Below are 19,958 nucleotides of genomic sequence, written 5' to 3'. Positions count from 1 at the left end.
TAGGCCGTTGCAGCATTGCTACAGTACCCACTGTATTGTGTGCGTCAAGTCATGACACGGGATGCGGGCGCACGGATTCTGCGGCACTAAGGCCCGTACCAGATCAAGCGCGGGGCTTAGAGCGAAAGCTACAAAGCGAGCAATGAGGCAAAGGAGGCCAGAGTGTACGGCGCATCCAGTAAAGTAGTAACGCTACGACTGCCGACTGTCACGTTAGACTGTTGGCCTATCGTATATTATTATCGCTCTCATCTCGCTCTCTACTCTTGCGAAATAAGACCCTTGACAGTTGTCCATGTTTTGTATGCGCGCATTTGAGAAGGTTTCTGCAACTAAATACGACTAGTGCTTGCCACATGTATCGGTACTTTTGAGTTCGAAAACGTCATGTCATCATCGCACAAACCTGATTCATGCGCGACGTTGTCTTGTCGAGGGCTTCGCAAGTCTCTCGTCCAATTATGATACGCCCGCATCACCAAATAAAATGGTCCAGAGATTCATACGCTTTCAGGCTCATGCAGCCCGTACACATGCGATGCCGAAACACTGTCGTCGATTGGCAGGTCCCCTAGTAATCTCCCAAACCCATTGTCAACTCGTAAACATCACGCCTCATAACCGCTTTTCGTGTGTGTATACATAGACCGACAGTGTCGAACAGTAGTTACATGACAGAAATGTGCGACGTGGAAAGACTTAGTGCTCAGCTCCGTGAATGTACCGGCCGACGGCGAGACTGCCGAGGAAGACGCCCGTAAGAACGGAGAAGAAGTAGCCGACGTTCATAGTCATTACAGCCAGCATACTGTTGAATTGTTAACTCCAGTACGACGCGTCGGCAGCAAGAAAGGTGATACTCACAGAAGATAGCCAACGGCAGCAATGATAGTGTCGGTAAGTGCGCGAATGGGGTCGACGGACAGCCTCCAAGCTCGAACGTGTGTGTGCTTCCTCTCCACTACCACGACGTTCTCCTCAAGACCATTAGCCGACAGCGTCATTCCCTTTGCCATGCTATCGCGCGACACCGTCTCCTCCAGCGGCAACTTTCCCCTCACATTAACGTATCGGCGACTGAACTCCTTGTCGAGCCACCGTGCCTCTTGGATCGACTTGGCAGCCAGAAGGCCCCTGAAGACGCCGCCCAGCAAAATGAGGAAAATGCACGTTGCCGCATACGTGCCGACACCGTCAGGCGTCCAGGCCATGGAGTAGAGCGGCGTGTCAATGGTATTCTGGAACACGGCTATCATGCTCATCATATCTGAGGTGCTGTCAGACATATCCATACCGGACATGTCCATGTCACTCATATCCATAGTTTCGCTCATGTTTCCTTGGTTTGCGACGTGGTTGGAGCGTGGGCGGGGTTACAATGTCAAGAAGCGCAACAGCAGTTAAAAGCGAGATTGTGGAGAACAGACGGCAATCCCGAGTAGGCTGAGTTGAGGGTTGGTAAGTAATTGGCGATGTGGGATGAGTATGTGACGAGGTCCGGCCTAATGATAAAGGGGAGGACAGTGGATGTATGGGGCGCGAAGTTGTGCAATATATTCAGGTCACACAGTCGCGAATCAGATGTGCGGGCCTTAGTGAGACAAGACGGCGATGTGAAATTGAACACGTCTGAGCACCATGCAAACTTCAGATGTGGGGGAGAACGAGTTCTTTAAAACACTTGGAGTGTCTTCGCACACAAGGTATATCGATCTGATCTGGGACGGAACTGGCTGGACAACTTTAAGTTTGCGATGCCTTTGCCTAGCCCTCCTGCTCCTGCTAAGTGAGAAACAGTAATACCGACGAGGCAGTTGTTGCATAAATAGCAATGATAGCATCTGTGCTGAAACTGAACCTTGAGCTTATGCTGGATTGGGCAAGTGCATCAAATGAAAGATCGTCATTTTTCCGGTATCGAGACGAGAAGACGAGACTGTATGTATATGAGGAGTCTCGGCTTCCGTCTCCGACACGAGATGAGTTTTCTTTTGGATTCATTCCTTGCACTTTCCACAGGTTGGTAGTCGATTCAAGGGCAGCTGGCTTGGCCGAAACCTTGACAAAGCAAAAGACACCGCTAAACCGTTACATCAACTGCCGTTTTTCGCCCATTGACCTGCATATCTGTTTGAACAACCATTACGTGGCGCGACACACCAAATTACCGGGCAACTGGACGACAAAATAAACGACACAATCAGGTGGAATCATGAAGTTAGTCCTGGTCCACTACACTGGAATATTGAGCTATCCCGTAGTATTATACCCTGGGTACGCACATCGTTCAGTCCCCTCGTAGCTGGGTCTCGGTCATTTGGCCTCGACAGATGCTTATGGCAGCTGCTTTGCGCTCAAATGTTCTGACGAAGACCAGGGTCGCCAGTCAGTCGCCGTGCTGGGCTCTGATCGTCGACGTTCGAGCACCTGATTTGTCCGCTACCACAGCACAAAAGCGTCCTAGGAGCGTGCTTGTGAGGTATCGGTACACGTTTTTTCTCCGGGTCTGGTCTGGTCTGGCCTGTGTTCCACTTCTATAAATGCTAAGCTTTCCACCCATCACCACTCTGGCTCAACTTTGAACCACTGCCCTGGGAACCCCTCGTAAGATGCGGGGCCCTCGCTTGATCAGCCATACTATGTAGGCTCTCATATGCCGTGTTTACGACGTCTGTGCCGACTACGACCCGCCTGTCCATGTGAATTTGGCCAACACAGGAACTGCTGTAGACCAAGCACCCATGCTCGAACTGCGAGGAAGAAATGATTGTAATTAGCAAGCATGACAGTGCGTTCAAGTGTAGTCCAGCGACATATAGCATGCTGGGGTTAAGTGTCCTGAACTGCTCACATCAGATAACCCGACTAGGGACTACACAACCTGCGAATCCGGCGTCATATCGCACCTGGGGTAGCTTCAGTCGGCTGACGAGCCTGACGAGAGTGTTGAGTTCGTTCAGCTTTGAATATAACTTTAGTAACTAGCCTCATCCTGCTAACCGATAATGCCGTCATATTCCTTCATCCCATGCCAATAGCGATTCGCTGTCTTCCTTGTCACTGTTTAATCCAGTCTTCGTACGTTCAATTTAAAGCATCAAGACGGCAAGCACCGTCAGATCGAGGGATCTGGAAGGATTAGCTCGGGCAGTTTGCCCAAAGAATCCAAAACGAATGAAGAAAACGATGGGCCTAGATTCTTTGAGATTGTTAACCTATCCATGGAGGTATGGCGGATTGCGCTCCCACTATCGTTTCCATTTAAGTACCCTGGGAACTGGGATAGTAGCCTGGAGGATCACAACACACCTAGCCAATTGTGGAAAATTCTCCTGAGCAAGAACACGCCTGCGCCTCCTAGGCTCCGTGGATCAAACAGGCCGAATCCTTCACAAGATGTGTTCCTCCAACTCAGCTGGGACCCATGGTAGTCATATAGTGAGGACAAGCTCGAAGTCTTACGCGATGTACCGCAATTACGGTGACTCCCCACTATTCGATAGAAGATGTGCCCACAACGAATATGTACATTCCTCAGGATCCTAGAACAGTTTGATCCCGTAACGAATGGTGCTCGGCTTTCAGGCATCTTCTTGCGTCGTGAAGCCACACACTGCGCTTCAATGTCACTTCAAGCTTTGTCGCTCTTCTGCCCATAGCATGTTTGACCCCACTGAAGGTAAGATTTGATGGCTCGCTTCCGTCGATCCTGAAGTGCCGTGTGAATTGTGCTTGCGACTTGTTTTCTCGATGCCGGAAGGAGAATTCGCCATCGTCCTCGGCGAAGCTCGTTGAATGTGGGTAGGACGGAGCCGTGTTGACTCTCTGAATACGCAAGAAGCATTGCTAATCGATCCTTCAGCAAGTTCTACGACTCCTTTTTGGTAGGCATTGCGTAGTATCGCGCCGTGTCTATGTCGATCTCTGAGTCTGGAACTCGAACAATGCTCCGGCTATCTACAGATAACCCCTATGTAAGATTACTGCCCTTGATCAACGATCAGCTAATACAGGGCAGTTTGCTATCATGGAATCGAAAAGGATGGCCACCAATCCGGCCGCACTTAACTCAGATGACAACTTGCCAGTCTTAAATCCTGTCCGACCAAGATAAGATGACTCCCTCACAGACAAATAATGAGGCCTGTTGTGTTATTCAGGCAGCCTTTGTCTTGCTCGTCAATTTAAAGCCCCATAGGACGAGAAATAGTTGACCACCCTGATGCACTGTATCCCTTCACCAGCTGACGGCTTACTTTTAACCCCGGCGATTCAAGAACGTAAGCAAGAGTCGCCTGTGGAAGTCCCGCTATATGCGAGATAGCATATAGGTCCAATGCATGTGGAATTTGTCAAGAAAATTTTAGTTCAATGCAAGATTCAGCAGCTACTGCAGAGAAGCAGCTCCTTCAACTCGCTTCTGGAAGCTCGGCATCACATGATATAAAGTCAACTCAGGTGAAGTTTCCTGGGTGGGCACATCATGTACCTGTCATTAGGTGCTTGATGGTATGATCAGAGTTGGCCGCCCCGTAACGGCTCTGCCCAACTGTAGGGGTCGTCTAGAGAGCTTGTAACTGGGAATTATTAATCGTGTTGTTTGTTGATATTACATTCTATATACGATTCATGATGGATGATATGTACATTCGAGCAAAAAAATCCCAAAGGTATATAATAGCCGTCGTATGCTGTTACCTACGCGTTTCTGATAACGGTCGTAGGGGCACGGTTTCATCAAAAGCGAATGGTATGTCATACATATGGGAAACTCATCCCATGCGACGGAGATAACACTACTGTAACTTGGATATGTATGCTTACGATGCTTCAACAGTCATCGTAAGCCTCTTTTGTTGCGTATTTGATCAAACAAATCTATCCGTATGAGTACTCGAGAGCAGTACCCATCATTATTTGAACTTTCAGAGCAGTGAGTTCTTTTGTACTGCTTACTTTATTATCCCCAATACTTACGGGAGATCACAAAATGAAGCGCCTGGTGTATGAGGGTCAAGTAGGCGGGTTGAATCACATTGACCGACCATTAGACCGTAGTTACAGAGCCATAACACGGCGAAATTCGCCTCAAACAGTTGATCCATTCCAATGCTCTCTTCAGATACACCAGCTCATAGTGTGCGTAAACCTGAATACAGAAAAACATATACCCGTCGATTTACATCTATGCTATCCCAAAGTCTGACCTGTGCAAAGCACTAACCGACGCCACCTACCCCTGAGACCAAAGCACATGCCCACGAAGGAGGATTGCAAAAGCTGATTTTGGTTATTAACTAGATTGACTGATGGATTTGTATGGGTCATTGCGTATATCTTTTGCATTTTCCAGTGGTCAATGGCTGACCTGGTTGACCGAGAGACTTCTGCCGAACCGGATCACAGAAATGCGCATACATCAACCGAATTAATCGACGGGATGGAACCGGAGGAGACAGTTATATCTACATAGCCACCCATCAGCGCGATGGAAGTGACTGTAAGATACCACTCCAGGGGTTTAGTGCCCCTATTTGTCCGAAAAGAAAGCATAGGAAAAGACAAGGGGCGAGTTAAGTGGCGTCCTTGTACTCCTCAAGCACACTGTTTTCATCTGAATGACCAAATTTCCACACCTATCAAAATCACACTATATCATCGTAAACACACATGATATAGGCCATTTATGAGAACAGGTAGTTCAGTGCGACGAAGTCTACGAATATCTGAAATTACCGCGTGCACTGAGTAGCTTGATCACAACCTGCTTGTCTGTGCATGGAACTTTCGGACCCGGTAGCAATGAGGCCATACTTATGCTAGGAATGTCATATCCGAGGGCGGACATTGACTCTCCCGAGTAACATATGGGCAGTAAACGTACGGGCCAGAGTACCAGCCCTGGACTTAGGGATGGTGGTCGGTTCTACATAAGGAGCGGCGTAGCTTCAGATTGGCTCCGAAATCATAATGCCGTAGAACAAGTACTTGGGAGAGCAAGACAACGAGTTGGGAACTCTGATCGAGCCAGAACAGCAACGTACAGGCTTGATAATCAGAATATGAGGGGGGTTCAATGGCCAGCACACCCAGCATTCACGAACCGCCATTTTCTCGACTTAAACAACCGTTCTCATGCACGGAGGGTACAAACTGAGTTCAGTTTGTACGTCGCTAACCTCCGAGTTTTTGGCAAGTACCTCGACTCTATATGCTATGAATGCCGTGACGTGTATCAATGAAGGCATCAAGCCCAGAGGTATCGACGCTATATATACATGTATATATGTATGTAAGTTACGGAGGATTGGGCAACATCTCCCATAGAAGTACGACAAAAGCCGTGATGTCCACCAACAGCATCGTGAGTCCAAGTTGCATCTCACCCATGGTTGAATATTCGCCATCACCCAGTCTCCCCAAGCTACCCAAGCCAGAAGACTCGTGTTACATAAATCAAGCATTGCTAGGTCTTGGATTATCAGCGCAAGACCAAGTAAGTCAATTGAGAGTATCCTAAGCTCGGACTACCCAAGCACGTAGCCAGCTCCTCGACGTTGCAACAGAAACCTGACAAATTGTCCGCATGCGTTCCATAAAATAGTACGCGGCCGCGAGCCTCAAATTAGTAGGTAATACCAAGAAGCGGGCGACCGCCTACCAACCCCAAAGATCGCATCCGCGTCACAAGGCCTGATCTGTCACGGCGCGTCACGTCATGTCAAGAAGCAGTTAACTCTCACCAAGCATATCATCGTCTTTCGGTGACCCGGGTTCCCGCACCGCTCATATATTGTCGGCCAACCCGCTGCTGCAAGCACGCCGTTCGTTATACGTCTGCCATCTTTTGTATGGCGGTAGACTGCAGTTGGTAATTTGGGATTTCCCATTTCCCCCCACAACAACGCATGCACGCCCCCGGCTAAGCAAAGATCACCCAGTAGCCCCCTGTTCACGATCACGGCTTGCACCCACACTCTCTATTCAAACGGGGCTGCGTTCCTGCGGGACGTTTGTCGCGATATTGGCCATTGCCGCTCCCGCTGCCGGGATCCACGATGTTGCCTGGTGCTTGTTGTGCCTTGCTGCAGACTCCCGAGACGAGACCGGAAAAAATGGGTATGCAGCCGACAAGCGCCATTGCCCTGAAAAGCGGGCTTTGGGCGCACCTCGCACCTTGTTTTGTCCTCCCGTTGCGGGATTGCAACCTTCCCGAGTCAGCCGAGAGCCGGGGTGTGCTGGGCGAAAACGGGTCACCCGAGCCTAATTTAACGACATTGAAGCGCACCGTCGGACAGGATCGCCTCCAGGCCAAAGAGAAATTTCTCCGGGATGAACTGGTACCACCGATGAGGTGCCCGACGTGATTATATAGATGGGTCTATTCGATGTCAATAGGACTGGACGCAAACGGGGAAGACTGGGTCCGTTATTGATGCGGCAAGATTCCATAATTAGCATTTCCCCATTCGGCAATAAGTCCTTTCGTATACTTCCTGATGGGGAAATCCCATGATGCAAGACTCGGGTCAGCTTTGCTCCTATCGATTCCTGGCTTTTCAATTCCACGAACCGGGACCGGCATATTGAGTGGGAGGCGAATATGCAGAGATCGGCTGACCCCAGAAACTATTGATGTTCTCATAAAGGAATAAATAGTTGTTGTTAGGGCAAATACGAACGATTGTAACGTTATATTCTGCATAGTATTTTAGCACAACACGTCGGATAGAGAAGGTTTGTCCTGACTGAGAGTATGCTACGGCAATAAAGCGCCATCGATTCTTAGAACTCCATGACATATCCCACGTTTGGACATGCATACGCCCCTGGAGGAGAAGGAAACCGCTAGTTGATATCTCAGTATGATCTGGTAAGGCGTCAGGGAAAAATATGTCGCTAGTTAGTTAAGGGTTGAAGTTGAACCGCGCGGCTTGGCTAGAGTCGAAATAGAAAAAAAGGACGTTAAGAAGTTTATATGTGCAACATTACCCGCATTTTCCTGCAATCCATTTCTTTTTATCGAAGGACGGAAATGCTGTCACGTTCTCGGACCTGAAAATGCCGGACATTGTAGAAGCCCGAGGCTCGTCTCTCACCAATTATTCGCCGAGAGGAATGTTCTAGGCGCCTCCTCGGCAGCAATCTCGAGACGCAGTTGTCAGATTGCAACAAACCCAAGTTGTCTGCTCCGACAGCGACCAAGTCGGGACGTTGGATCAATCAGAGGACAAGCCTGGCATTCATTGCTTTTTGCACCTTGAATTGGTGTATCACAGACTGTGACTGATCAGCAAACAAGACGTAGATGTTGTTGGTGACAGACAAATATGAGGGATGCCCTCAGTCCTGCCAGTTGATTTGAGTGTTGATGTAAAAAACAGTCGGGAGGTGGGTGACCAGAACTTGACTACCTTGAATTTCAGAAACATCGTCATAACCAACTGTCATGAGGAAGAAAACCCCTGGGCAACATTTGTCGGAGGACGCCAATCAGCCTCATCATGTGGCGCCCTTTCACACCCGAGTGGACACAGTCATGGCAACATAAATGCCAGATTTGTGGTAGTGCGCAATGAACTGGAAGTGGATCAAATCAGACGTAGTGGGAACTACCGTGTGGAATACGTGATGTAAGAATCGGTACCGGAGAGAGAGGATGTGAGGCCTTGGTTGACTAAGCTCGAGACCAGGGTCCTGGCTGTGATGCTCGCCGCCGAGCGCAACCGACGACGCCCCTTATGTCGTCAAGAGGCAAGACAAAACGCCATTCAAGCTATGCGCAACGAGATGCAGCTTAGGAGGAAAAAGGGAGCTTAGTGCATCGCCACCGGGCGTCTTGGATCCAGACCCCGGATTGCCCGGCTATGCCTGTTCGGGACGTAGCTGAAGAGCCATGTACACTGCAAGCAGAAGCTCCGCTCTGGATCGTCTGGCTGGATCCCGCGTGTCTGATACTTGTTGGTCGCCCCAGTCTGAGTTGTGTGAGGGAAAGGGGGGAGGGCAAGCGCAGCGGATCGGGTTTGGTTGCGCTAGATCTCTCGCTAGTTCCTGTTGTGCAGACAGTGCAGACAGTGCAGACAGAGCAGACTAGCATCCAACAGGTTAGGATGAGAGAGTTAGCGAAGGAGGGTGCGGTAGTGATCTCTCAGACTCTTTGCAACATGCCGATCGTCGTTTGTTTGCACACCCAATCGTAGGCAGGAAAACAGGAGCAAGATTGAGAAGAACCACCCCGAATGTTTTCCTAGCTGCTTCTTGATGTTGCCAGCTTATCGTGACCTCGTCGTCCAATGCAAGCAAAGAAAAGCTTTTTGTTGGCCTGATGCTTTTGGGTTGGCGCCGGCAGCGTTGACAGGTTGAACTTTCCATAATTCCGGACCGCAGAGATCGATGTCCATCGCTGTTCTGTTGCCTTCACAGCTGCACCAGCTACCAATCAAGCAGTATCTAAACCTCAGAACTTTTGTGATCACCATCCAGAGGGCCTTCCTCACTGATGCCTGAAACAGCGACCGCCACGTTCAACGTCGCGACTACTGTAATCTTTTTCTGCTTCCCTCGCGGGGGACACAAACTTTGGGACGACCAATTTAGCGTCCACGCCCACTTCCATTTACGGACTTGAGGCTATATTTTGGCAGAACTCTGATTCAGACCCTGAGAGATTTGAGTTCGGATCAGCCTGAATTAATCGGTCGGGGCGTCGCCTAAGGGTAGCCAGATCCGCCAGTCCAAATACCAAAAGTTTGAGAAAGGGGGCACGATGCTTCCAAGATGCTATGGCCTCCTGGCATGTGAAGTGTGTCAAGCAACCCAGCAAAGTCGGTATCGCCGTGGAGTTGGCATTTCACGCTAACAAATCGCCTCCAAGGTCGGAATTGAGTTAGTTAATGGTGCAAGCCTTGCTCGCATCACTTTGGACGAAAAGACCGGTCACTTTGCAAACCTTTGGCATATCGATGTTAAGACGTATGTTGGAATTATGGCGGTGCTGGTTCTATTCCCTCACAAACTCATGGCCACAAAAACCATTCTTGTCGGGAGGTAACGAGGAAGAACCCATCCGGGTTGAAGCCTACCACTTCGCAAGGCCAAGGAAAGCCAAGTCAGCAACAAACTTTGGGAAATCTTCTCAACCAAATGTCCTTTTAGGCCACGAGTGGGTATCTCGCTCATGAAAATCAGAAAGCCCTTCACGTGCCCCCGACCTGATGACGATGACAGCCAGAATGCGCAAACCCCGTATCATTGAGAGCCTAACCCTTTCGCCTGTTCCCTTCTCGACATCGTACACTGTTTACCTCCTTGAACGCCCCGAGAGACCAGAATATCTATGACCCGTTGTCATGTCCTCCCAGATAGAAAGACATAGGAGAGGCGTCGAGAACCCAGAAAAGCCAGAAAAAGAGAATCAATACGCGGGATCCTCTTAATGAACGCCTCCAGAATATTATCGTAACCCTGCCGTGCTTCCATTTGCTTCCGTAGCCGCCACAATTTTAGGTATCCTTCTGAGCCAAAATTGAGTTCCGTAACCTGACTCCTATCCTGCAGCCGTGTTTCCCGAGCCGCTGTCCATCTCAATCGATTGTAACACTCTTCGTCTCCATAAGGATGTGATATATACACAGCAGGTTCGGTCGATGGTAAATCACGGGAAAATATCGTCATATCGGCATCGACCGCCTTTGCTGACCGTAATTATAGAAGGGCCTAGCTTGTCTCAGCTGCCTTCGTCTCTCCATCCCATTCGTAGTGATCCCTAAAGGGAGGAAAGATGAACGTATTGCTGTCTAAGCATCCTTCCCAATACTATTTGTCCTTCCATCCGGATCTTGCTTTATATCATCTCGCGGGGAGGTATCGTTTCCGCTAGTGGGAGAGCTCTTGCCTTGGCCACATCCCTTGACCAACCGATGTCTCTTGAGCGCGTCCTTTCGAGAAAAGCTCTTGTCGCAATGCTCGCACGGGAAGGGTTTCACGGCCAAGTGAATTCTCTTGTGACGCTTCAGATCGTGATTCCGGTTGAAGGATTGCGGGCACTGGTCGCACTTGAATGGTCGATCCTGTTGAGAAGGTTGACCAGTTGTGTACAAATGTGACCCCAAATGATGACCTTGGTAGGCGTGAGGTGGCAAACCACCCATGCTACCCATCATCGTCATCTGACTGTTTGGATTTTGCAGATTGGACATGACGGGCATCGTCTGAGGCATGGACGAATAATGATATGGCCGTGGCGCAGAGTACTGCTGCGGTGCTTGCATGGGAGACAGGTGGGTATTCATTGCGGGAATCCCTCGCGATAGGCCAGCTGTTGTCGTCGGTGAGGGTTGCGTTGGCGAGGGTTGTGCTGGTGCATAGGATGAGTAGGAGGGCTGTTGAGACGCAGATGACGAGGATGCGTAGAATCCTCCAGGGTTGCCCATAGACCGTGAATAACTGTCCGCTGGTGCAGTGGTAGAAGCCGTCTGTGGCTGGGAACCCGAAGCCTGAGAGCTGAGAATGGTGCTGTGATGCATAGACTGATGCGAAGAATTGGGGGGGAGGGAGGAATGACCAGATCCTCCTCCAGGCATCGGGAAAGGCGTAGGCACATTGTCGAACGGAGGTGCGAGGTTCTCGTTGCCCGTTGCTGGCGACTGTGAGCTTCGATGGTAGGGATTCGTGGGTGGTGAGTAGATGTTGCGACCGTATTGGGGCTGTATCAGCCCCGTCTGTCCTTGATTCATGGCCGGTGAGCTGTATGTATACGAGGAGGGTCCGGGCAGTTGCCAATTGCCTGGAGGCGGGTTATAAGGTGGGATGCCACCGGCCTGAGAGCTTTGTGAGCTGCCACTATTCACGCTCGACGACAGCGGACTGAGACCCTCGCTACCGGTTACTCCTGGAGGCATCGTCAGAATATGTCTCGAGGGCAATGCAACCAGGGCTTATATCATGCATAGTAATAAGGCAAGGGCTCCAGAACGCGACGCGACCTCTGGATCTCAAAAATCATACAAGCTTCTCAGTGGGAGAAGAAAAAAAGAAAAGAGAAAGCTGGGGGGAGGGGGGGGTGTTCGTACTGGGAATATTGATGTCCACCGGATTCGGCGGTGGTAGCTGGAAGTGTGGGAGTCCGCCAGCCGCAGGTCTTCTGCTTGCAAAGCTGCCAACTTCCATTCTACTTGGGTGTCGATCGGTTGAGGCAATCGCGGGCCAGGTTTCTGTCCAGGCTTCCTGAGGAAAGCTCGAGGCAACCACGTTCCCCACAACTCTAGACAGCAAGAGCGACCGTCTTATCCAGGGGTGACTTTCAAAACTTCGGGTCGGACCAACGACTCTTGCTACAGTTGAATTTCCTCTGCTGTGACTTGATCGTGGCGACGACCAAATTAGAATCTCTCCGACTTTCGGAGTCCTTTGTTGACGATGCTGTCAAGGGAGCCAGAAACCAGGAGTTGTAATCGACAGTGAGGATTGATAAGTGAAGCTTGAAGAAGTTATGGTCGTCGTCCCAGGATAGTAGGGTCCCCAGGAGGCGTCGACTGTCTTGTGGTTCAATTTTCTGTGGATGTATGGCTTGCGGTTCGGGCTGGCCGTTACAACATCACTTCGTCCAATGGCTTGGTGAAGCCAGAACACTGGTGACTGCAACAAGGAGTTCCTGGGACGGGGGGGACTGGGACGGGGACTGGGACCGGTGTTGAAGGTTTTCCTTGGGGGTGGGTTCCGAGCTTTAAGGTGGACGTCGATCATCAGGATGGCGCCCGGGAAGGCGCCTGTCGAAATATATGGGAAAAGTCTCTATTGGGTGACAGGGCCCCCGGCTCTGTGCGCATAGGGTGTGGTTTTGCTTTTCGGCTGGCTTTGGTGGCTCTTTGCTGGGCCTGGCGGGATCTTTCAAAGGTGAAATGAACCGGGTCGGGCTAGTCTTAGTGTACGTCGCCCCCTTAGTCCCTAGCCTAGCTTGGATGGGCTGAAGGGCTGCCGGACGGGTCGATACTTTGCGGGTGACTGACTGTGCTAGGTACCGAGTACTGCGAAACTCTGTTTTATTGACTGGCCACTACGGGTCTCCTTTACCTTTCATGTGGGTTTTGGTACTGTCGTCAAGATGGGGTTTGAAATCTCGCAGCCAGACTCTGCCCCAGAGTTTCACACGTTAGGGGCCCAGGTCCAAGTGCCCTGGGAAACGACAGATGGTGGCTTGCTTGTTGTGGGTGGTATGGCAGTCTGGGGGGGGGGGTGAGATGAGTGGTAGGTGCCGGCCTGCTGGGAGAGGCGCTTGTTATGGAAAGCCGCGAGCCTGCTCACCCGCGAACCGAAAACCTGGTGCGAGAATGACAAGTTTGAGATGAGGGGAGGGATACACCCACGTCGTCAGTGGAGGAGAGGAGGGAGGGAATCAGCTGGTTGGAGGACGACTCGTGTGTGTGGTGTGTATATCGTTAGATGTACTCAAGGATGTTCGTCGGGGGCTGGTTGAGTTGCTAACACCAGCTGACTTTGTACTTATCGAGAGTGAGAATTGGGGCAACGGGGGATGTCAAGTGTGGGATCAGATCCATGTAAGAAGAGCTGAAGGCCAGAACCCTGCCGCTTGGCGACACATAAGTGCCCCATGCATCCAAGATTCCGGGATGGCTCCTAAAATGTTCAAGAACTACTACACAGGTCTTATTGACACACACACTGACCAGGTGAGATGACTGACTGTCAGTTAGTGACCAAAGGGAGACAAAAACACAGGGTCACTGTTTGTGTTGGGAATGATTGGGGTAATTCCTGCTTCTAAGCTGTCAACGCATGGCTGAGTGCTGGGCACCTTGCTTGAGCTCTTTAGCAGCGCTTACCGGAACCACATAAGCAGACGCTGGTATCCAAGGCCATTTCAGGTGTACGAGTAATCTCTCTCCTAGTCTATTACCCAAAGTGCACTTTTCTGGAGCCGAGCTCAGCTTAGGGCCCGATGCCTGCTAGGGTGCGTGCTGACACCCCCCTTGTTCACTATTCGACAAGGGCACAGTGGCTCGGCCGCGACGCATGAAGTAGACTATTGGGGCAACTTTTATCGTGGCCATTATCTATCACTCCGAGGGTGCTTGCTCAATATGTGCTAGCCAGACCAGTTCAATCCGTATTCTTAGACTTTTGATGACAGCTTGTACGCGATGCAAATACGTACTTGCAAAAACAACACACTGCGAATCTCGCATTCCGCTCAAATCGAATCCCCCTCAATGAATTATTGTCTTGGCGCACGATCAATCCGATGTGGACTAGTCTTTCAGCTCTAGGGTTGCAACTTGTTATTAGTGCCTCGATGGCCGCCGCTCTGCGGCTGCGATGTGATACTGGTGCAGAAGCTTGGTTTTCCACCGCAGATGATCTGATGTATGGGTTGTGTAGGGATGTCACGGAGTATCCGTCACGGTGGATGATGGATGAGGGGAGCCTGATATTGATATTGAAAAGGAATGTATATTGTCATCAAGTCAGCTCCGAGGTTATTAAATCCTGCGACATTATCGTAATCTTGGAAAGCTTGGATTATTGTATGATAGATCCATATCAAACATTTGCTTGTGATGTATTGGCCATATAAGGTTCGAGTATTACCAGAAGAAAAGAAACGAAGGTTCAAAAAGCTGTGACGAGGAAGCAAACAACTTCACCGCACTTGACTGCATTGAATTGCAGGTAATTTTACACTCGAGGCTCAGCCAGCCCCTACCAGGAATGATGATCTGACGCATAAGTTCCGAATCCTCACTTACATAAACCCCCCCAAGCGGGTTATTGTAGGCAGCCCCCAATCAAAATGACAACACTGGATAGACAGGTTCATTGGCAGCATTGCAGTGAGCCGCAACCATCAGACATAGCAAAAGAAAGACGGCGACCTTGATCGTAAAATACTTCTTCGTCACAGCTGAGTCGATCTACACAGAAAATCCACACAGAATCCAGCCCAGGGTACACAACCCGGAACTTCAGACATCCATCTAGGCCTGTCCTAGCCTAGCCCTTCCCAGCGCCTCGAACAACCCGCGAGCATACTTCGTGCCTAGGCAGTCACTAGTGCCGCTTGTGCTGCATGCAGCATGGGATCACAAAGCGGATGTAGCCAGAGATGGGCTTGGGGCAGCGAATGCAAGGGTGTCCCGGTTTGCCAGAAGAAGTACCTGTGTACAATTTGACACAGTGAAACAGAACCGCAAGGGTGTCGGTCAATACGGAGAATAGCCATGAATTGTGTCCCCAGCATCGCACGGGCCGTGGAGGTAGTAATGGGGTTATCATGCAATGGAAAGGACGTCGCATGTTTGGTCGTCCCAAATCATGTGTTGAGAGACTTCAGATCAGATAGAGTTTGGGATTCGGGACGAACCATTCGAGCTTTGACAGCTCCACGTCTATCTAAGTAGAGACGAGCACAAGCTTGAACCCAACCTCGAACTCAGTCGTCGAGAAGCTCTAGTCGAGCTAGCGGAGCTGTCAACTCAACTTTGAAGTCCCAGATCAATTCACGCTGCAAGAAACTGACAAGTCAAGGTCAAGAAATGCAGGAGCATGGGGCCTTTGGGTGCAGTCCATTGCTTGGGTTGCACTCCCAAACAGCGAGTTTCCAGGGTCTTCTCAGGTAAACCCGCGGGCCTTGTTGCTCGACCCTTGTTTCTCAGCCACACCGTGCGGGCGTGCCTGCTGCAGTGCAAGTGCTGCAAGGACAAGCACTACACAGCGTGTCCCCCGCGGCGTGGAAGCGCTGGGATATCAATACGAATGGCGCATCGAAAGAAGAAATATGTGCGAGCTTGACGTTGATAGGACTTACTTATTCTGTCTTTCCTTTTCTCTGTGTAACCAAATCCTGCTGGTGCACACGCTCCTAAACTTGCCGTCCATTAAATCAATCAATCAAATCATCAATGACGAGAGACTCCTCCCCCCTCAAAAATTCAAAATCCCATGTCTATTAATGGGCAGGTTCGAAATGGAATTAACTAGGGGTGCCTCGTCTTCAGGGCATTTTAACGAAACTTGACATGCAGATTCCTAGATTCTTAGATTCTTCTGACGCCATCGTTCGGCAGCTCGAGGGAGTAGGACTCCAACTCGTCCGCGTGCAGCGGAGATCTATATGTGCATGTTTTATCACAATACCATCCCGATGTGTTTGGATTGACCGATTTTTATACTCCGCGGCACGTTGGGTGTCTATGCGATGCAACCTCACAACGGCCCTGGGTGGCCCTTCTGGTACACTAAAGTCATTGCTCTGTGCGCGTGGGGTATTACCAATAAATTGACTGACTGCCCGATGATGAACTGTTTTCAATACTATTAATAAGTCTAAAATACCTTCTTCCCGGAGCCTTATGATTGACGTCCTTTTCTCCATGCACCGCCCAACGACAAATCCGATTTGCTGCTTTATTCTTTGCAAACATGGCACTTGATGACTTGTCTTGTCTACATAGTAACTATAGATTGATAAGTTCGGTGTAGACACGGGTTCTCAAGTTATTAGGATTGACGAGCTCCATGACATGCCATCGGCCAAGTTGCAGGTCGGAGCCCCATCAAATGCAGCATCATCCTTTCAAATGCGTGAGGCATTCCTTCGCGGCGACTAGGCCTTAGAATACATTGCCATGAGAAGCGCAAAAGGCTTTGCATGCCAAGCTACCAAGGTAAGATCGCCATCTCGAACTGTGTATATTTCGGCTGGCAAGTACAAAGTACGTACCGTCTCCTCTATCTACAGCAGCAGTGGCGCAACCCCCAAGATCTTAGCGGGATGTATGGCGCAAAACAAGGTTAACCGACGCTGTAACTTCATCTGTTCTCCAGGGCTCCCCAGGGCTCCCCGTCATCATGATTAACTGCATCCATGTCATTGCCCAATACAAACACACCCTGCTATTGCCATCGGGAGCCTGGGTGTAAGTTGGTGATATTTGGGAATCCATTGGCACCAATTGCACGATAGGCCCTGGGCCGACCCTAGGCTACTAGCACAAGGGGCCCCACAGGGAGCCCGTTCAAGCCCGTGAATTCATTTAGCGGCATGCAGAGACCTGGCGTAGTAGGCTCGCCGTTGCGCATGCCGACGAAGCAAAAGCCAATGGCCCAGTTTCGGCACCGTATGAGTGCTTAAAGCCATTTTCACTGTCCTATCTACCGGGCTGCCGATTGAATGGAACAAATCGGGCCCCTGGCACGTCAGGTGGGGATGGCGGCTTCATGCCATCGGCTGCGATGCAACTTTGGACTCGAACCGGTCGACGTCCCACATGGGCACCAAGATTCCCACCCCGCATTGGCGTCGTACGGCGCGCTTTATTTTCACATCCATCCTGGTTGCCACGAGAGCGTTCGCTGTTCATCGGACCTTCCGCTGCACCCAGCAGAGTTAGGCATTGCGGAAGATAGGATCGTGGGTGTGGTACCAAGCGCTGTGGTGTGTCTCGTGGTGTGGTTGGCCTCGCGGCCTACGAAGTACAGTGCATGGGCGATATTGGAAACCAGGTCTGCCAGGTGCATACACTTATGCTAGCTTTACGCGTCGATTTCCCAAAGAAGAACAAGTCACTATTGTGCCTTTCCGCTAGACAGAGGCGGCGGCCTGCTCAGGGAGACAACATTGTCGTGCATGTCAAGCTCGTCGACCAAGCATTATCTCCTAGTCGTCCCACGTACAAATCTCATTTGGAGCCCTATATTTCCAACATCGATAACAAGGGCCATAAAGAGTCCAGAATGGAATTACAGGCCCTGATCGACGCAGACTTCCCGCGCGTGAGGCTGCACCTCAAGAAACCCGAGCCTACTCAACTATACGAAACCAACCTCAGCTGTGGGCAGAGAACCATCGACTTATTACCAAGGACAATACTCTATCCCGGACCTGTATGAGCTCAACCTGTATCAATATCTGGGCAGTTAGTTCTGTCCCGGAAATTGCTTTGAGCTCTACCCTGCAACCTTCGGGATTGTCCTCCCTCTCTCCATATTGATAGGCTCAAGCAAAAAGAATGTTGTATTGCATTTGTTTTTTTCGGTCCTGTCCGCTCAATCGGGCTTTGTATGCCGTCCGGCAGTACCTTCCCAGCTCCCCCCTTCACGACGTGTTCAGCTCTTCTAGAGTCCCCAGGCTAGTCCTCGTTGGGACACGGCTCGCGGTCTACGGTGGGACTAGATCGCCGCTCGTAAAGGCTATCGCTTATACCAGCCGGGGACGAATTAACCTGCTTTCTAGTAGCTGAGGACTAATAATAGCGACCTCACATCAGCGAGGACGTATTTCTCTTAACAACTTAGGTTGGAAACGATGAAAGAAGGATTATATCAACTCATTCAATAGTAAAAGCGCATCGCTTGGACGGCGCACAAGCCAGTTGGCATTCTTCAGCGCCAAACACACACGAAGAGGAACGAACCCATGGCCCTGGATCGACCCATGTGTCCGGCGCACAGCAATATGAGGACAATGGCAGTTGGCTTGCAGCCCAGAACCCATCCGTGATCCAGTTGAGGCTTGCATCCGCCTCCCTCTGATCTGGATGTTGCCTGACAGACGGCTTCGGAACCCTTTCCGAGAGTGACCAAAGCTCCAACCTCCACCAGGCTCGATGTTTCCTAACCGTCCGGTCCCGGTCGCACGAGCTGGCCTTACCCGCCTTATCACTTAGCAACAGCAACGTGTGAGAGGCTTGCGTTTATTGGCAATGACACAACTTTGGCAATGAATGAACAGCAAAAGGTCAATATCGGAAGGAATCATGACTGCGCGCCTATGACACAGCCCGACATTGTCCACCACACCTTTCAATGAGCTATCAACAACGGCGAAGGGTGAAATAAGGACAATAGTTCTCAATCCCCCGCCTTCAGGGGTGGCCGCTGAGTTGGCCAGTGTCTGGCTGCGGCAAAGGTGACCACTTGCGTGCGAGTTCCTCATCACCGATTTTAGATCTATTAATTACCTCCGCCATACAGGCGATCGACGGCAATTTCTTCCTAATTGTGGAATAAATCCAACATTTTGTGTAATGCGGTGCACTATCCCATGACGAACTAAGTAGCTCTTGGGCAGCGGTATACTTGGTGTTCAGCAGCCATGGCGGACTTTAATAACCCTCAAGTGGAACTGTATACGACGATAAGCACGATATAGGCTACCTATTTGCTTCAATACCGGTCATTTAATTTCACACCTGATAAACTGATACCCCAAGATGGTCTTTTTGTGGGACTGCCATTTGGTTGATATAGGGACCGGCTCTTCACACCCACATCTACTCTTTTGGTAGCTGACTGCATGCTTGACTAGTTCAGGTGACAGCTGCCTTTGCATGGTGCATTCGTTTTGCAGTAGTCGAAACTTGCGATTTCTTGATGGATTAGACTCTTTGCGGAACCCATGTGCCCCCCATTTCTTAAACCCAGAAACTCAGCCGTTCATGGGGAGTCTAGATCTAGGGAGATCGTGAGTCACAGTAGCCGTAGCCTTTCTCCCATGCCGGCTGATGTTATGCAGCTTACTTGCTTCTGCGGAGAGGCAGCCACGTTCAAAAATTCGAAGAAACTGTGAGAGTTCTTGATTCCCTTAGCCTTATGGCTCGTGATACGGTGGGAGTTACTTACGTCGTTCCCGTGTGTTATTCCTGTAATTTCTCATTGTCAGAGCCTTCTGTAGAGTCCAATGTCTCGAAGGAGATTTCGTCCTGGGCGACAAACCGGTCTTGCCAAGGGGAAATCTAGTGAGTTCGCGGCTCAGCTCGCAGTATCCGACACGGGATCATATCGTTCCGTCCGTAAGCTTTCTCGCTTGTCTTCACATGCACAGGGGCGGTGAGGTTCCGGGACAATGATAACACTTATTAGTAGTGTAGACAAAGAGAAGACCGTGTGACTTATTCTCCAAATATGAGTACATTTGAAACAGGAGATTGGTCATTATACGT

General features: G+C 50.3%; 6 protein-coding genes across 6 annotated transcripts; 3 read left to right on the top strand and 3 right to left on the bottom strand.

The window, feature by feature from the left end:
* Nucleotides 1–699: 699 nt before the first annotated feature.
* BCR38DRAFT_337761 (Ctr copper transporter) lies at nucleotides 700–1,286 on the bottom strand (the record flags this gene model as incomplete). Its single annotated transcript, XM_040855557.1, has 2 exons — nucleotides 700–808; nucleotides 865–1,286. The coding sequence occupies 2 exons, from the start codon at nucleotides 1,284–1,286 to the stop codon at nucleotides 700–702; spliced, it is 531 nt and encodes a 176-aa protein (XP_040717895.1).
* A 687-nt stretch (nucleotides 1,287–1,973) lies between these two features.
* Nucleotides 1,974–2,543, top strand: BCR38DRAFT_426532 (uncharacterized protein; the record flags this gene model as incomplete). Its single annotated transcript, XM_040859780.1, has 2 exons — nucleotides 1,974–2,274; nucleotides 2,378–2,543. The coding sequence occupies exons 1-2, from the start codon at nucleotides 2,213–2,215 to the stop codon at nucleotides 2,538–2,540; spliced, it is 225 nt and encodes a 74-aa protein (XP_040717894.1). The 5' UTR covers nucleotides 1,974–2,212.
* Nucleotides 2,544–2,891: 348 nt separating this feature from the next.
* BCR38DRAFT_426531 (uncharacterized protein) lies at nucleotides 2,892–3,484 on the top strand. Its single transcript, XM_040859779.1, has one exon. The coding sequence runs from the start codon at nucleotides 3,222–3,224 to the stop codon at nucleotides 3,429–3,431; it is 210 nt and encodes a 69-aa protein (XP_040717893.1). The 5' UTR covers nucleotides 2,892–3,221; the 3' UTR covers nucleotides 3,432–3,484.
* Nucleotides 3,485–6,079: 2,595 nt separating this feature from the next.
* BCR38DRAFT_153873 (uncharacterized protein) lies at nucleotides 6,080–6,761 on the bottom strand. The gene has a single exon (XM_040853735.1). It carries the CDS (start codon nucleotides 6,462–6,464, stop codon nucleotides 6,120–6,122), a length of 345 nt encoding a protein of 114 aa, XP_040717892.1. The 5' UTR covers nucleotides 6,465–6,761; the 3' UTR covers nucleotides 6,080–6,119.
* Nucleotides 6,762–10,488: 3,727 nt separating this feature from the next.
* BCR38DRAFT_153847 (uncharacterized protein) lies at nucleotides 10,489–12,295 on the bottom strand. The gene is made up of 2 exons (XM_040853734.1): nucleotides 12,072–12,295; nucleotides 10,489–11,890 (listed from the first exon to the last, which is right to left on the bottom strand). The coding sequence occupies exons 1-2, from the start codon at nucleotides 12,166–12,168 to the stop codon at nucleotides 10,797–10,799; spliced, it is 1,191 nt and encodes a 396-aa protein (XP_040717891.1). The 5' UTR covers nucleotides 12,169–12,295; the 3' UTR covers nucleotides 10,489–10,796.
* A 1,873-nt stretch (nucleotides 12,296–14,168) lies between these two features.
* On the top strand, nucleotides 14,169–14,891 carry BCR38DRAFT_426524 (uncharacterized protein). Its single transcript, XM_040859778.1, has one exon. The coding sequence runs from the start codon at nucleotides 14,261–14,263 to the stop codon at nucleotides 14,591–14,593; it is 333 nt and encodes a 110-aa protein (XP_040717890.1). The 5' UTR covers nucleotides 14,169–14,260; the 3' UTR covers nucleotides 14,594–14,891.
* Nucleotides 14,892–19,958: the final 5,067 nt, after the last annotated feature.

This window comes from Pseudomassariella vexata, assembly GCF_002105095.1.
Source record: "Pseudomassariella vexata strain CBS 129021 chromosome Unknown BCR38scaffold_4, whole genome shotgun sequence".
Classification (NCBI taxonomy): domain Eukaryota; kingdom Fungi; phylum Ascomycota; class Sordariomycetes; order Amphisphaeriales; family Pseudomassariaceae; genus Pseudomassariella; species Pseudomassariella vexata.
The sequence above is the reverse complement of the archived record's forward strand: the minus strand, read 5'-3'. Positions and strand labels throughout refer to the sequence as shown.

Coding starts and splice junctions, on each gene's coding strand:
- BCR38DRAFT_426531 (XM_040859779.1), top strand. CDS start 3,222: ATGGAGGTATGGCGGATTGCGCTCCCACTATCGTTTCCATTTAAGTAC.
- BCR38DRAFT_153873 (XM_040853735.1), bottom strand. CDS start 6,464: ATGCTTGATTTATGTAACACGAGTCTTCTGGCTTGGGTAGCTTGGGGA.
- BCR38DRAFT_153847 (XM_040853734.1), bottom strand. CDS start 12,168: ATGGAAGTTGGCAGCTTTGCAAGCAGAAGACCTGCGGCTGGCGGACTC. Junction 11,891..12,071: donor GGTGGACATCAATATTCCCA/GTACGAACACCC, acceptor CGATGCCTCCAG/GAGTAACCGGTAGCGAGGGT.
- BCR38DRAFT_426524 (XM_040859778.1), top strand. CDS start 14,261: ATGTGGACTAGTCTTTCAGCTCTAGGGTTGCAACTTGTTATTAGTGCC.